Source organism: Gavialis gangeticus, unplaced genomic scaffold (assembly GCF_001723915.1).
Source record: "Gavialis gangeticus isolate Ggan-Ray unplaced genomic scaffold, GavGan_comp1, whole genome shotgun sequence".
In the NCBI taxonomy this organism is placed as follows: Eukaryota; Metazoa; Chordata; order Crocodylia; family Gavialidae; genus Gavialis; species Gavialis gangeticus.
Genome location: NW_017729022.1, coordinates 99,748,579 through 99,765,050, shown reverse-complemented (window position 1 = coordinate 99,765,050; position 16,472 = coordinate 99,748,579). Strand labels below are relative to the sequence as shown.

The 16,472-nt window shown below is 40.3% G+C and overlaps 1 protein-coding gene across 3 annotated transcripts in view; it reads left to right on the top strand.

Moving 5' to 3' along the window:
* The window catches only part of ASUN (asunder, spermatogenesis regulator), a 44,913-nt gene extending 35,103 nt beyond the window's left edge, over window positions 1–9,810 (top strand). For 2 of the 3 annotated variants that reach the window (XM_019515705.1, XM_019515706.1), the window contains 7 exons: window positions 1,001–1,179; window positions 2,489–2,647; window positions 3,658–3,812; window positions 4,729–4,959; window positions 6,303–6,442; window positions 8,466–8,601; window positions 9,491–9,810. In XM_019515705.1, coding sequence (XP_019371250.1) covers window positions 1,001–1,179; window positions 2,489–2,647; window positions 3,658–3,812; window positions 4,729–4,959; window positions 6,303–6,442; window positions 8,466–8,601; window positions 9,491–9,530 — 1,040 coding nt within the window. In that variant the 3' untranslated portion in view covers window positions 9,531–9,810. The remainder of the gene's footprint in view (window positions 1–1,000; window positions 1,180–2,488; window positions 2,648–3,657; window positions 3,813–4,728; window positions 4,960–6,302; window positions 6,443–8,465; window positions 8,602–9,490) is intronic. The other variant, XM_019515707.1, reaches the window with a different exon arrangement.
* The last annotated feature ends 6,662 nt before the right edge of the window (window positions 9,811–16,472 follow it).

Genomic DNA, 16,472 nt, shown 5'->3' with positions numbered 1-16,472 from the left:
AATCATGTTGCCTGAAGTGGTGGGCATTTTAAATGTTGAAAGTAGATCCAAACTGTAGGCCTCCGCAGAATATGAATACATGTGCAAAATGTTAATTGTTTTGCCACTTCTCTTGCAAATAGCCTGCACAGTTATTTTAATGACAAGTGTTAGGCTATGTACTCTTGAAAATGTACTTAGAAGTACGTTTTTTTAAAATGGAAGGTTTTTTTCCCCTACAGTTTTTCAAACGGGGGGTTGTGGAGAGGAAGAGAAATAGATGTTTAAAAATATAATTCATACCTATTTTAATGTAATTAGCGTTGTCTAGTTTTTCTAACAACTGAGCCTACTGACTTGTTTTCAGTGTTTGGAATTGAAAGTAACCAAAATATATTTCAAGAAAATAAGCTCTGTGACTCCCTGTTTTTTGTTTTCTTGTAACAAACAATACTCTTTAGAGGATAGAATTTTTCATTCCTAACTCAATTTTAGGGAACTTAAATAAAGCTATTTTTAACACCTCTATATTTGAAAATTATGCCCCTTTAAAAGAAAAAAGGATGCTTTTACGTTTAAATAATTAACACAGGGTAGCTACTTAAAATTGCCATGGTCTTGGTCTTCAGTGAAACAGTGTGTTGTGTTTAGGTTGCACTTTGGTTTACAAAGATAAAACATAAGCTGTTGAAAATTGTAAGTTGATTATATATAATACGGCATTCTCATTCCTTATTACAAATGTATCTTCCTAAAACCTAAATGTTATAAATATACAAAAAGAAATAAAAGTATTTGGTTGAAATCCTATCTATATCAAAATTACAAAAACAGCATTAAGTTTCATAATAGCTCATTTAAAGGCAGGAATTAAAATCAAATAGGAAAGAGTTGTAGAACTCCTAATTCCAGTTTAGTAAGATAGCTGTAGGTTAGTTTAACAGTTAGGGTTCACTGGGCAAGGTAAAATCATATATAAGTTGCAATTCATAATTAACTAAAATGATCTCAATTTTAATAGGTCGTTCTGTTTTGTTGGAACAGCCACGGAAATCAGGCTCTAAAGTAATTAGCCATATGCTTAGTAGCCATGGAGGAGAAATATTTTTGCACGTATTAAGCAGCTCTCGATCAATTTTAGAAGATCCCCCATCAATTAGTGAAGGATGTGGTGGTAGAGTTACAGACTACAGGATTACAGTAAGATTCTACTGATTGTTTTTGGTTTTACTTGCAATTCATCAGATTTTTAAGGGTGAAGGAAATGGGTTGAATCAGACATCCAGTACAATAAGGAAATGGGTCACTTGCCCAGGTTGCCTAACTTACCTGGGTCAACCATTTTCAGTACATTACCATTGGTAGTCAGCCATCAAGTATGCATACACTTTATTGCCCCCCTTGCATCTGTACTTGTTTGTTTTAGGTAAAAAATCAAGATCTTCTCATTAGTGACTCTTTTTTTTATAAAACACTGTTTATCTTAACAGTGTTGTGAAATGAACTAGGCCTATACAGGTCTCTGTCAGGATGGTTGTCACAATGAGGAGCTTCAGAATTGGCAGACAGAACATATTTAAAAGAAAATTGGAGCTCTGAAATTCATTAGTACCCTTGTATTTGGAACTTAAGTATTTCCTTTATTGTCTCATTTGAAAGCATATTGCACATTCTAAAATTTACTGAACCTTGAACAGTATGGATTTTGAACACTGTGGGTGTTCATTTGAAGATTATGGATTGTCAGACTTTTCCTTAAATGTTTTCTGTATACATCCAAAGTAGAATTGCATCTGAATGCTGAACTTCTAGTCTTTAGACCTAAGTGCATTGGGGGTTTTTTCTGTTACACTTTATTTATAAGGAAAGCTACGAGAGGGCAGGGTAGATTTGTACTGTATAGGTTAACTGAATCGGAGAGAGGCCCTATTTACTCAAGTCCAAGATGAGTTCTTTTCCCCATTGAACATGGGGAAACCCAAGGCTCGTCTTAGACTCAAGTATCACACCACTCCAGCTGTGAACTACAGGGAGTAGCTGTGCAGGGAACCTGCCTCGGCTTGGGGCACTGGTGGTGGCAGTTTCCTCCTTCCCTGCCTGGCTCTCTCCCCCTGTCTTCTCTTCTGGACAGGAGCAGGCTGGAAGGAGAAATCTGTGTACTGCCACAGCTGTTCCTTGCAGCATGGGGTGGGAGCAGGTCAGAAACAGCTCTAGGGCTCCCCCCAAAACCTGTGTGAGCTGGGAATTGGATGGCTGCAGCTGGGAGCTGTGGGGATTAGTTGTGCAGGGAGTCCACTGTGGTATGGGGGAGGAGCTTTGAGTGTTATGTAGGTTCCTTCTTCCAACTCCTACTTCCAGCCAACAGGGGAGACTGGGGTGTGAGGGTAAGGACTATGCAAGGAGCAAGACCTGGAAGGAGGAACCTGTGAAACCCTCTCTGATATTTAACCCATTCAATGAAAGTTATTTTATTACACAAAATCCTAATTTTATTTTATTTGGTTATCAGGATTTTGGTGAATTTATGAGGGAAAACAGATTAACTCCTTTTCTAGAACCCAGAGGAAGTCTTGAGATTCCTTTGGAACGAGCGAAAGATCAGTTAGAGAAACATACACGTTACTGGCCTATGATTATTTCTCAGACTACCATTTTCAACATGCAAGCTGTAAGTGACCTTGAATTTATTATTTTTTCTATTCTGTTCTAGAGCATATTTCCAAAGTGTATTTTGGGAAGTGCTAATGTAAGGGGGGCAGATGGGAAGCTAATACATGGGGAGTATGCTACAGGAAAAAACAAATACTATAACAGTAAGTTAAGGTTTAGCTTTCGCTTTTGATTAAATATGCTGTGGATAATTTATGATTATAACTCTAACTCAGGTGTGCTCTACCCCTGGCTTAATGAGCCAGATCTGACTTGTGTCCCCAAGTCAGTTGGCCTGTGGGGCTCCCCATGGGTCAGGAAATGGTGGCACTGCAACCCCACTGCCAAATTTACAGACCCATGGGGAGTCCCAGGACTTTCATGCTGGATCAGATGGGTAGTCCCAGTGTGCAGGTAAGGGCGGCACAGGGCTGGGCCAGGGCCAGGGCACAATTCCAGCATATGGGGGCTGGGAGGAGATGCCACCAGTCCCCTAGGACCCAATCCCAGCACACTGGGGCTAGAGGGGCAGTGCCTGCCCCCCAGGGACCAATTCTGGTGAAAGGGGGTGGCAGTGGGCCTCTGGGACCCAATCTTGGCACTGGAGGAGTAAAGGCCCAATCCTAGCCCTTGGGGCTCAATCCCAGTGCACAGGGGCAGTGCCAGTTTCCAGGGTCCACTCCCAGTGTGTACACAGGGCAGGAATGGGACAGTGTTGGGACTCAGGCCTCAATCCTGGCACACTGGACTTAATCCAGCTCATAGACCATCCCTACCTACTCATTTGGCCCATGGGACCAAAAGGTTGAGAACCACTGCTATAAGTAAAGGCAGAGGGAGACATAGAATTGACTTGGATGCAAAGCCTTTGGATTAAGAAAGAAAAGTTTATGATGAATGTATGTCAGGAGTTGTTTCCAATTTGGGGGCAAAGAATTTGATTTCAATAGCAGGTTCTACTGTGGGTTCTAGTTTTGATTTCTTAACACTTACGGGGGTTTTTTTGGTAATTTTTGTTTTGCATTGCAGGTGGTGCCATTAGCCAGCGTGATTGTAAAAGAAGCCCTGACGGATGAGGATATACTGAATTGTCAGAAAACAATATACAACTTGGTAGATATGGAGAGGAAAAATGATCCATTGCCAATATCAACAGTTGGTACCCGGGGAAAGGGTCCAAAAAGGTTTAAGAATTATTTACGGTCTACTTTTACTAAAATAGTGTCACAACTGCATGTGAAACTTGTATTTTAAATGGGGTTATCAAAAGTGATTTAGAATCCAGTGAGCTAATATACGCACATGCACGCATGCACACACAGTCAATTTTGTATATCGTTTGGTTGCGTCTTTTAGAATGGTAATAATCATAATCCCTTTTATGTTAAAGAAAAACTTCAGTGTAATTGGAAAGAGATTAGATCATATCTAATAAAGAAAAATGGCAAATATCATATTTGAGACGCTCTTCAAAAGTAAACTGTAAAACATTATCATTGTTGAAATTGGTTATTTACGAATGGAACGTGACTGTAAATCAAACTTGGAAGACTTCTGATATATGTTATCTATTTTCATAGTGACCTGCATTTCCTGTTCTTCAATTTTAATTATTTGCAGGACAGAAACCAAAGGAAAAAGTCACCACTGAAAGACTCCAGTCTTATCCACAGTCTGTAGAGTGATGTTATGACAATTCTCTATAGCAGGGGTGTCTACCTTACTTACTGGCCCTCTCAGGCTGGATGTTCTGCCTCCAGCAGTGGGGCAAGTGGTGGCAGCATTAACCCCTGCAGTTGTTGAAGCTGCCATTTTGGCATGGCTCCAGAACCCAGGGAGTTAACGCTGCTGCCAGTAATTTCATGCCAAGAATGAAATAATATTGAGCAAATAGGACTTTAATCCAAGGAAAATGGAGAAACTGCTTACTTGATAGAGACTGTTAAAAAAAGGCGGGGGGGAGGGAAGGCAATCAACTAGTTACGCTCTTTTAATCTTGGTTTCTTTTTAATGTACAAATGACTTTACAGCCATGTGTGCGCATACATGCACACTTGTGTGTATAAATAAGTAAAGATATACTTTTATGCCCTCTTGTAGGGATGAGCAGTACCGGATTATGTGGAATGAATTGGAGACCCTTGTTAGAGCACACATAAACAACTCTGATAAACACCAGCGTGTCTTGGAATGCCTGTTGGCTTGTAGGAGCAAGCCACCTGAAGAAGAGGAGCGCAAGAAACGGGGGAGAAAGAGAGAGGAAAAAGAGGACAAGTCAGAGAAATCAGGAAAAGATTATGAACCAGATAAGCCCTGGCAGGAATCAGAGAGGTGAGTTTTTTGGGGGGGTTTATATAATAATTCTTTTCTGTGGCTATTTAGATGCCCTGCGCATTTTAGGTAATCCAGGCTTATCTGTATGAAATACCTTTCATGGTCAAGAAATACTGATGTTCACTCAGACTTACTGTCCATGTGTTAAGGAACTGAAGACATTGATGTTCACTATTATGACTTGTATGATCAGAAACTGTCAGTTAATCTGTCTTTCACAAATCTCTTATTCATTGATTTCTTTATTACTGTATTTACTTACACACATTACCCCATGCACCTTTCCCCCCATAAATTAGCCTTCCAAAATTGTGGGGGGAGAGAGTGTTTTAATCAGGGAAGTTGGTTTCTGCACCTGAATGAAGCATGGATATGCTGGAATGGCTGCCAGGGGCTGTTCTTTTCTCACAGACAGCATGTTACAAGGATGCAGTCCACTCCCCAACATCAGAGCTAGAATTTTAACCTTCTCATAGCTGCTACCAAAGTGGATCCTCAACTAAAAGCTACTGCCAATTTTGTAGTGGCTGAGAGGGTTAAAACTAGCTCTTGTCTGAAATTGGAGGGAAGGAGGGGAGAGTGAGCTAAGGAATAGCCTCTGCTCATGTTCCAGGAGGTCAGCTTTTGGGCATGACTAGAAAAGTCTCCTTTTCTTTACTCTGCTTTCCCCAAACAAGGTGCATTTCGTATTTGGGGGTATGTGGTATGAGAGAAAATATGATATCTATTTTTCCACCCTTTAAGTACTGTTCTAAAGAGGTCACCAAGTGGATGTTCCAAAAACCTGTTACTCAGCCCTAAGTTCAGTTTGCATATATTCTGGTCTAAGTACTTGCAAGATGGCTGAGAGAAGGTTTGGCCTCAGGTGCCGTCCTTGCAGGTAATGTTCAAGTCTTCATGTGATCATTGCAGTTTCCTGTCTTTTGTAGAATGACACAAAAGTAGGGACCTGCATGTTAGTAATCTATTTTAGGCTCATCCTTGTTATTGTAGAGGCAGATGGGCCTGTGCTAGGAGTGGGTTTGGGTTGTTTTGATTGTTGACAACAACAAATCTGTAGAACAGTTCAATATCTGAATAATGAGCATTCTATAAATAGCTATTCATATTAAATTGCTTTAGGTGATTCCTACTTCCTTCTGCCTACATTCAAAAGTAATGCTTAACCTGTAGCTTCCCTGTTATCTCTATCATATCTCATCACTTGAAACAAAATGTGTGTACAAGGATAGGCGTAATGTGTGACCTTGAACTGCACTGGAAATCAAAAATATATTATGGTATGCTCTGTTCTCTTGCCTTTCCCCTCATTTTCATTTCTTCCCCCACCCAAACTAAAGGTTAAAAGGTGTATTAGATCGGGAAAAAGAGGAACTGGCTGAAGCTGAAATCATAAAAGACTCTCCTGATTCTCCTGAACCACCTAACAAAAAGCCTCTCGTTACAATGGATGAAATGCCACCGGTAGAAAAGGCAAAAGGTCAGTAATGAAAATGAATTTTAAGAGATGGCAGCTCTGGTAAAAATTGATCTGAATCACAAAATTTCCTACATGGCTATCACAGTAACTAATCTTTTCTTAAGTGACCTAGAGGTGTATCTCTTCAGTACAATAGAACCTCTTAAATCTGGGTTTTAAAAATCTAGAATTCTCAGAAATCTGGCACTTTGGCGGCTGGTCCTGGAGTAACAGCTGCATGCAGAACGGCGGCGCAGAGTGGTGGATGCGGTGGCAGCTACCATGTGCAAGCTTCCCTCTCTGCATCCGGCAAGCTGGGCAGTGACCAGCCGCCACTACCCCTGTGCTCCATGCACTTTATTTACATTTCAGAAATCTGACGTTTTCAAATATCCAGCAGGTGCTTGGTCCCAAGCATGCCAGATTTATGATATACTGTAATACTGCACATAGATTTATTTGCTCTGTGCTAAGGTGAGTTATTGCTAAGTTGTATGCAAAAGCAAAAATATACCCAGTAGGATTTTCCAAAGATGAACACTAAAATTAAAAAAAAAACAGTTGATTAATAGAAGAGTATGACAAATCCTGTACAGAAAAACGAGCAAGATCTTGCTGTGAGCTGAACAGTTTTGGACAGTGGGGGGGTGAGAATTCTAGGAATGGATTCTTGTATTACGATAAAAAACCTGTATCCTTGATTGCTGTTCATTGAGGCCAGGTTGACAGGTTCTCAAATGAAAAAGTACCTTTTACCATGTGTAATCCCATTGATTTCAGTTTGTTTATGCAGTAAGGCACTTCTCTGTGCTGAAGGCTGTTCTTGTTCCTGATCTAAAAAGTGAATTGTAGTCAAAGATCACTTTTTGCATAGAGGTGTCACTAAAGCAGAAAAAACACCAGGATAAAATAGAGAAGAAGAAACAACCTATTGGAGACCATAAGTGGCAATTACTCTGGAAGAATTTAGATTGAGAGAATTTTTTGTATCTAAAAAAGAACATTTCAGTTAAAGCGCCGAGTAAAGTAGAACGGAGTGTATCAGACACAAGAGTCCAGTTACGGTGAATGAATGAGGCTTAGGAGAAAGCACCCAACTCTTCTGTCATCATCAGCTGCAGAAGAATTGAGGCTTGCGGATGTTTGAAGAGTTTAATTAGAGTTTGCAAAGGTGTCTTCTGACTCTTTTCATGCATATCTGTAATCTACTTTTCTACTATAAGTTACTAGATATTAATAAATGGAACATGATGACTCAGTTTTATATCAAGGTTCTAGTGACAGGTGTTTTGGATGGCTGCAGTTTGGAAACGTGAAGCTACATCACCGTCTTAGAGATGGATGGAGTTGCCCTCAAGGAGAGATTCTCAATATTTAAAAAAAAAAAAAAAATGGAGAGAATATTCCTGGTAGTCTTTGCTGCTGTCCATTGTTTTTGGTTGTTCTGACTCAAGACTTTTTTGGACCAGTGAACCCTATGTATGTCAGCTAAGCAACTGCATTTCGGAGATTGCAGCAGGTTCTGGAGCTGAAAGAAGTATAAGTGACCCCTTTTCTTTGCAGCTGAATGACAGTGAGGGTGCCCAGTTCCTGTGTTGGGACATCTGGAAGAGATAATGCCTCCTTTCATTCCTATTTCCTGACAGCCCATTTCCACATAGAGCAATGAAAAAATTGAGGTCTAGTTTTATGCATTTAAGGTAAAGTCAGACTGATGTAGAACAGCTCCTCTCTGCTTATGGCACATGAGGTCTGTCTGCTCCATTTACCACTCTATCTAGGCACATAGCCTGGGCAGGGTGTGGAGTTATGACCAAGATTAGTGACCCCCTAATCTTACACTACCTAAATGTCTCCTGTTTGCAGCCATCATGTTCATCCTACCTATGTTGTAAACTAATGGGGGTAAAGGCCAGGTTTCCCATTCGTGTTTGATGTGCACTGTGGCACTGTATAGATAGTATAACTTGTTCATATACAGGGGTTGTATTTGGGACTCCATTAATCAGATTTCTTTTTGATTTTTTTCCATATGGAATTCTAGGGCCTATGTCCTTGCTGTCTCTGTGGAGCAATAGGATTAATACAGCGAATTCTAGGAAACATCAAGAATTTATTGGTCGTTTGAATTCTGTCAACAACAAAGCTGAGCTGTATCAACATCTCAAAGAGGACAATGGGTTTGTATTGCTAAATACACAATACTAAATATATTTTACTAACAGCTGAATGCTATATGGAGGACTAAGTTATCTACTAAGATGAGTCTTTACCTCATGCGTTAAGTAAAATTTGGGTTTTTTTTTTATTTTTATAGTTTGTGCTTTTAGTTGCTGAGCAAGACTGAATGTGACCTGACTGTAATCTGTTTTAAGATTCCCTTCGTCCTTTTCCAGTGACTGCCATGTAGTACCACTCCTTAAATTTGGCAGAAGCAGAATTATGGACAAGCTCAGATCCCTTGTGTGCCATGCTATCACTCAATCCATCCTCCAAAACAGCATCTAATATCAAAAGCCACCAATTTGAACCTCGTAGACGATAAACTTTTTGCATCTTGTGCCATACCTTCATAAAACAATGCTAACTTAATCCATATCCTGTATCTGTCCACAAGCCGAATTGCTGTGAAGTAATCATTGGAGTGTAGGCAGTCAGTGATTTGAACACGAGGATAAAAATAAAGGAAAAAAGATTCAGTTCCATGAGGGATTTGACACAAACCAACGAAGTGCAGAAGATTCAGAGAAGCTTATCCTCCTCGGTCACAAGTCTGCTCATATCATTTAACAACCACTGATATTGATAATAGACTGTCAGGCTTAACTGGGATTTTTATATGTGGACCTTACTGCACATGTAGCACAGTTGTAAGCAGAAAGTTTGCTTTCTTTTGACATAGCAATTACTTAGAAATTTTTACTTAAATAAGTGGTGGGATACTGAAAAATTTAAAAGGACTACTTATATGAAATTAGTGATCTGCCTTTTAATTTTAATTATCTGAGTGACTTGCAAGCAGATTATACATCCAAACTAACCAGTCTTTTCAACCTTCTTGTATTTCAGCATGGAAACAACAGAAAATGGAAAAGGCAGCCGACAATGATTGTTGATTAATATTTTTTAAACGAGCTAAAGTTGGCCAAAATGCATAATTATTTTATGCTGAAATTGAAGTTGATATAGTTTCAGTAAGATTGTATAGTTCTGTTGCTTTGGTTTTTACATTTTTCTAATTTTATCCCTTTTCTATGAGATGTAAAATCTACATATTACATTAAATGACTTGTGTGAAAATGAGATTGTTCTTCAATTATCTTACATTGGATTTTAGGATAAAAGATTGTCCTCACCACTGTATGCACAAGTACACCCTTGAAATGTCACAATCTGTTTTCCAGGTCTTTTTTCTGGGAAATATTGGTAAAAATGTGAAAAGCTTACAAAGCTTAAAAATTAAGATTTTTAGGGAGAAAAACAGAACTCTGAATTTGAACCTCTAGGTGCCTGACATGTTGCTATGTTTTAAGATGTATGCAAAATCTCCCAGGAGGCCAAAATCTTAAGAGAATGGCTCTAAAAAGAAAATGCAGACTTCTCATTTAGAGTCCATGCACGGAGAGGATGGCATTTCTAGATCAACACTTGGGCCAGTTGGGTGAGGGAAGGTTTTAAGATCTTCGGTAGAGTATAATGTTGGGGTTGAGAGTGTGAACTTTTAGACAAGATTATTTTCATTCAAGTAGCAGAGCTTTTCTAGTTGCTCTTTATCCTGAAATTATCAAAACACAATAAAAATCCTTGCTTTTTAAACAAGGTGTAATTTTAACATTGTTCTAATTGCTCAAAGAATTTCTCGCAATCTACTTCTGGCAACAGTTGGAATACAAGATTTTGAAGGCTAATTTCTCCTCTGAATGCACAGGAGATACTTGATGTGTGATCTCCATCAGTAGCTGTGGAATATCAAATTAGATGTTCTCCCTGAAACGATTTTTTTGATTCCACCTCAAGTTCTTGGATGGTGTGACTAGATCTGTTACTTTTGTTCCCCCTGTTAGAAAGTGGGGCTCATTTCTTTATGGATGACTGAATGTCAGAGGGAAGAACTGAATACAAAATAAAGGCCCAGTCTGGAGAATAGGATCCAGACCCATCCGTTTCCTTTTCTGTATCTGTGCAGCAAAAATTTCCTATCCTTGAGATGGATTAACCTTTTGCTTGATAACAGCTGTTAGAAGAAACTAAAGGTCCCACATATATATTATAGAGCAGGACTGATATTCTGTGTTTTACTTCAGGCTTTTCTTCTGAATAGGTAAGTATATCGTATAGGCATATTTTATCATTTGGGAGTTCTGAAGGCCATGCTTGATGGCCACTGGATCAGAACACAAATGTCATTTGGGTACTCCTTCCTTAAAATTAGTTACTGACCCAGGGAAGCAGCTTACATAGCTTCAAAGTCATTGTATAACAACTGAAATGGAATCGAGAATAAATGGTTTCCCTCCTGTATATGATGATTATTTTAGAGCCACTTGTAATGAAATAATTTACAAGGTCATAATATTACTCTGTAAATAAGGATGATTTTTGAGATATTTTGTCTTACAGTCGCACTTTATATTTGTATGGAGCCTGCTGAGGTCCTCAAAACTTTGTACAAGTAGCTGTATGCAAAACTGGTAGTCCACTGACCTCTGCAATGGGAGGGCAGTAGCCAAGAAGCATTAATTGCATGCAACGTACTGCATAACAGTGGTAAGAGGGAAAACTTTCCTCAAAGATGCTGGAGGAAACTCCTTCCATTTACAAAAAGGACTTGGGGTTATTGAAAGTCCTCTTTGTATCAGGTAGGATCTCATTTTATAATAACCTGAAGACTACTTCAAAGACTACCTATGCTTGAGAAGAGATTTTTAAAGACCACAGGTCCTCATTTATTCTACTTACCTGAAAACCAGCATATCTTGTATTGCACAGTTTGTTAGTACCACATTGATGCAGTGCTGATACAGAACAAAAAATATTGGTAGCAGAAACATCAAGCAGTAGACTTATCTGATCTGAAAGCGGGTAGCTAACAAAGCTGGTATTTTGAACTTGAAATTGTGGCAGTGGTGAGGGGAGTGGGTTTGTGTTGCTCACACAGTGGTGAGGGAAGAATGACTCGCATTGTATGAGGTCACGGATGTTGTGCTGCTCTGGAAAGGAGGGGGTGAGGGCTGGCACTGCCCACGTGACAACAGCTGGAGAGGGGGGTGATACAGCAGTAGAGTGGCTGTGCACAGTGGGCGTCCTGCACAAGCTTACTTTCTCTTTCCCTTCTTCCTGTTTATTTAAACTGGGATAATAAGCTTACAGCTTAATGTGGTTGCATAGGCTTGCACAGGGGCTTGATACATCTCTACAAAAATGAATGACATCATTCCTATTCATCTCGGTACAGGTTTGGGTTTCATGAAAACAGCTTGGCTGCTCCAAACCACATGGTGGTTCTAAATAAATCTGTTATGCCTAATGTCTGTTCTACCTACCAACCATAGCTTTAGACTAGTGATTCTGTGAGGCTGCCACAAGGTCTTTTGAAGGGTACCTTGAGGTGTGAGGAGATAAGCAGGTATGAGGAAGTAAGTGCAGGCTCAGATATGTCCCAGCCTGGCTGCTGCCCCACCCCCACCGTCCAGTCCCTCTGCAAGGAGGTAAGCACTGTAATAAATTAGTTTTTGAGTGCCACTTAAGTTACAAATTATGGAGGGGTGCTTTGAGTCAAATGAGGGATGCCTCACCCTAAAAAAACTGAGAACCACTGGCTTAGACCCTCAGCTGCTGCAAAATAGTATTGCTATATTCACTTTGACTTTATCAATACACTGTTTTGTTCACAATTGGCTGACTTGTAAGTATTTCTGTAGTCATCCTGAGGGGTGATTCAAAAAAGTGTGTGCATAACATCAACAATATTATCCTTAGTTAAAACAATCAGTTCATACCGCAGATCATTGTTCATTGTAAACTTTCTAGTACTGTCATTTTCACCTTCTGTGCTCTTTTACTGTCAGCATTGGACACTGGCTATTTAGAAAAGAATATTGCTATTTCAGTTCTCTTCTGTGCCAGCAATTATGGTGCTGTTTTACTGATCTTCTATTGAAATACAATGTCATTAGCTCTGCAGGTAGGCTTTCAACAATGCATACTAGTACCAGCAATACTAGTGAATATGCCAATGAGGAAGCAAGAGACATTTTATCACCAGTGCCTACAGAAAGTAGCCAAATGTAAGTTGAAAAGACACCAAGTTTAGTTTTCACGTCTTGTCTGTCCTTTAGCTGTCTCACGTGCACACACACACGTAGCTACAATAAAGTCCTGTAGTATTTTGTACATCTTGTTGTGTAGCCTTGTCAGTGAATTTAAGTTTCTTCTGCTATAAAGTAGATGGTATTTAATCATTTTCTATAACTATCAATCGCACTTTATCCTTTTTAGATATTTCACTATGCTTTTAAGCTGAAGGCATCATTATTGTGCCAAAAGCAAAACCAAGGCAAAGAGCAGACTGCTCTCTTAGGGATGTATGGTCTATTTGGTGGTGTGTTTAAAAAACAAAACAAAAAAATGTGCATTTCATTTTCAGAGCTATAATATAAGTGGATAACACGTCCCTCACCTGTCAAGCTTTCCTATTCAAATTGCAATATCAGACAGTACATTCTGTGGATGTTTCTTTGTGAGAAATGCAGTGCTCTTATGGCATCTCAGAAGCACAAAAGAGAAAGCTGCTATTTAAGGGAAAATTTCTGTAAGTTTAAAGTCAGGCCCTTGGATACCAGCACATCTGCTCTGAGGAGAACTCTTGTGATGTAAAATATTCCTTTATACAAACAAGGACCCTCTAGTAAAAAAAAAAATAGGCTGAATACTTGAAAAAGCTACCCAAGTACCCTACTGGTAACCTGGTACAATCCAAAAAGAAGCCCCCCTGTAACCAAACAACCTTGGTACTTTGGTACCACCCTACATGAACTGATCAAAAGAATCCTCAAACAACTTCAGACTTGATTAAAGATCAGGCCTTGAGAGAAATATTCCCTGCCCCTCCACTCTTGGCTTTCAAACAACCCCCTAACCTTGCCATCCATCAGAAGGAAACTCCCACTGTCCAACAGATGTAAAGTGGAACATAGCATTTTCTTAGCAAGAAATGCTTAATGTGTCAACAGTGCTACTACAGTTAAAACCATTAGAATGCATGGATTCTACATTTCCCACATTTCCCATTAATGTGATATATCTAATATAATGCATCAAGTGCCCTCATGGCAGCTATGTGGGTGAAAGTCAACAGCAGCTATGTATCAGACTGAACTCTTACAGACATAAAATATAAAGGACAGACACATGTACACTATTAGGTGCACGTTTCTCACAGGACCACTACTCCATCTCTGACCTCATTCATGCTCAAGGTAGAGGTACCCAATACATTTAAAAGGTGAACTTGGGGAATAAAAATTCATCCGGTGGCTGGACACTAGGAACCAAGGACTTAACACTAATATTGGCTTTGTGGCATCTTGTAACCTACCTGATTCCTGAATTTTTCCCACACAGACAATAATAATGACATAGATGGTAACCTTATTCCTTTTTGATAGGCCTTGATATCCCAGTTATTAGCTGCTTTTCTTCCGCAAGTTTTATTCTCCTAACTCAGTCAAGGTGTATGTTCAAGAGGAGCGCAGAGAAAGTGCATCAAGAATGTCCTCAAAGCCAACTTGAAGAAATGCCACCTTGACAAGTCATGAGAGATTGCCCCAATTGGAGGAAGGGTCTGCTGCAAAGATCTCAGTATTTTGAAATCTTATGATGACAACAGAAGATGGAAAAGTGGGAGCAACAGAAAGAGCATGTCATGTACTGAATCAAATCTGGATCCACCCACCCTGCCTGGAAACACATGCCTGAGTTGCTGCAGAGTCTGAAGATTGGCCTCATCAGCCATCGTTTGACCCACAGATAAAAAAATCATGAAAGACACTCATCCTCAACTGTGATGGATTGCTCAAGAAGAAGTTTGTGTGATATCCCTGGGAATTTCTCTTCCCCCATCTTCCAACAAGTTTTTAGTATGGCTGTGCTGGCTTTTCTCCCATTCAACAGCTTGTGTTACTCTATCCTAGTGTCTTTCAAACTGTGTTCTGTGGCTCCCTGGTGTTCCATATGATAGGTCATCAGGGGTTCCACAAAGAAATTGGGGGTAATGGCAAAGTGGGCTAGGATGTAGTGCACTGCCGTTGCCAAGCCAGGTCACCTGGCTTCATGTCATTCCTGAGGATAGGGGTACGAGCTCCATGGCAGAAGAAGTGCTCTGAACTATGCAGTTGGTCTAATAAAAGATATCACCTGAAAAAATCCTTTTCTCGCAGAATTCTGAACTGTCACACCTGCTACATCACTCTAACATTACCACAATATGCAAGTTTAAAGCAATTTTCAAATTGGTATGTAGTCTAAAGATTTTGTGCATTAGTCTATTAAAATGTGTGATGTTACCTCTTTTTATCCTTAACATTTTGGATGTCATAACATGAAGCAGAGTATTCTGACCTAGTTTTGACCTCAGTGCAGAGTGTAAGTCTGCACAGCTCTTGTAGTTTTGCTCTATGATGTTCCTTTCTAGAAGGGACTCCAGGATTGGACTAGATGACCTTCTGAGGTCCCTTTCAAACCTAATTTTCCATGATGCTATAATAAGACCCTCTTTTCCTTTTTTTCTATCCAGTTTTGGAAAGACAGGTACTACCAACAAAAAAAGTGCAAGAAATTCTCATGCCACCCAAGTGAGAGAAATCTACAATGTAAAATTGTCAAGAGCATTGAAGTCCTGATTCTTAGCTTTATTGATTTTGAAATTTAGGCCATAGGATTATGACTGTTTACCATTGCTAGCGGCAGCACCCTCAACAATGTGCTTCCCTGTTTACCTGCTTCCATATTAACACTGTTGGTCTAAGGGCATAGGCAGACATGGGGTTTACCCAAAGAACCTTATCTTTTATTAGACCAACTCAAGTAGTTGGAAAAATCTTCTTTGCAAGCTTTCGGGTATAGCTGTTTTGGGGGGAGCATGGATTTACCATATACCAGCCAGAAAGACTGGCTTAAGACCATGTGGAGGCATCTGAGGTTATAGCACTGGCACCTCTTGGACTACTTCATTCAATGTAGAGACCTGAGGGACGTGCTTGTCACAAGGGCCGTGAAGGGATCTGAAGATTGCTGGATGGCCTTGTGCACTCTGTGATGAACATCTGCCTGGCACCAAGACACTGGAAGACCCAGAAGGCCACCCAAAGAGAGCTGAACGTTTTAGCTCTGAAGGACCCTAGACAGTGGGAGGAGCTCCAGGCCCAGTTGTATGGTGAACTGAAGCAAGTCTCTAGTGCTGACAACATCTCCATCCAGGCACACTGAGAGCAACTCAAGTCTGCTGTCCAAGATGCCTGTGCCCAGACTATTGGGTTCACATCACAATGGAACCAGGACTGGTTTCATAGATTTCATAGACATTTGGGCTGGACGGGACCCCGAAGGATCATTGAGTCCAGCCGCTGCCCCAGAGGCAGGAAGTCAGCAGGGATCCCACCAAGATAAGCATCCAAATGTGTATTGAAGGCGTTTGACGTCAACGATGCTCAGATTTACAATCTCCTTGAGTGGAAACATGCAGCCTTCATCACCTAGCAAAGCCATCCACAAACTCAGTGAAAGACAGCAGTGTACCACCAGCTGAAGGCTGAGTTCCAGCAATGCATCTGTGACATGAAGAACAGCTGGTGGGTGGAGAAGACGCGTGTGATCCAGGGCTACACCAACCAGCATAACGTGCATAACTTCTTCCAGGCTACCAAGACAACCTACAGACCCCACTCCATTGGACAAAGCCCCCTCCAATCACAGGACAGCTCCCGGCTCCTCAAGGATGATGACACCATCCGTCTGCATTGGAAGGAGCGTTTCGAACTCCTCCTTAACTGGG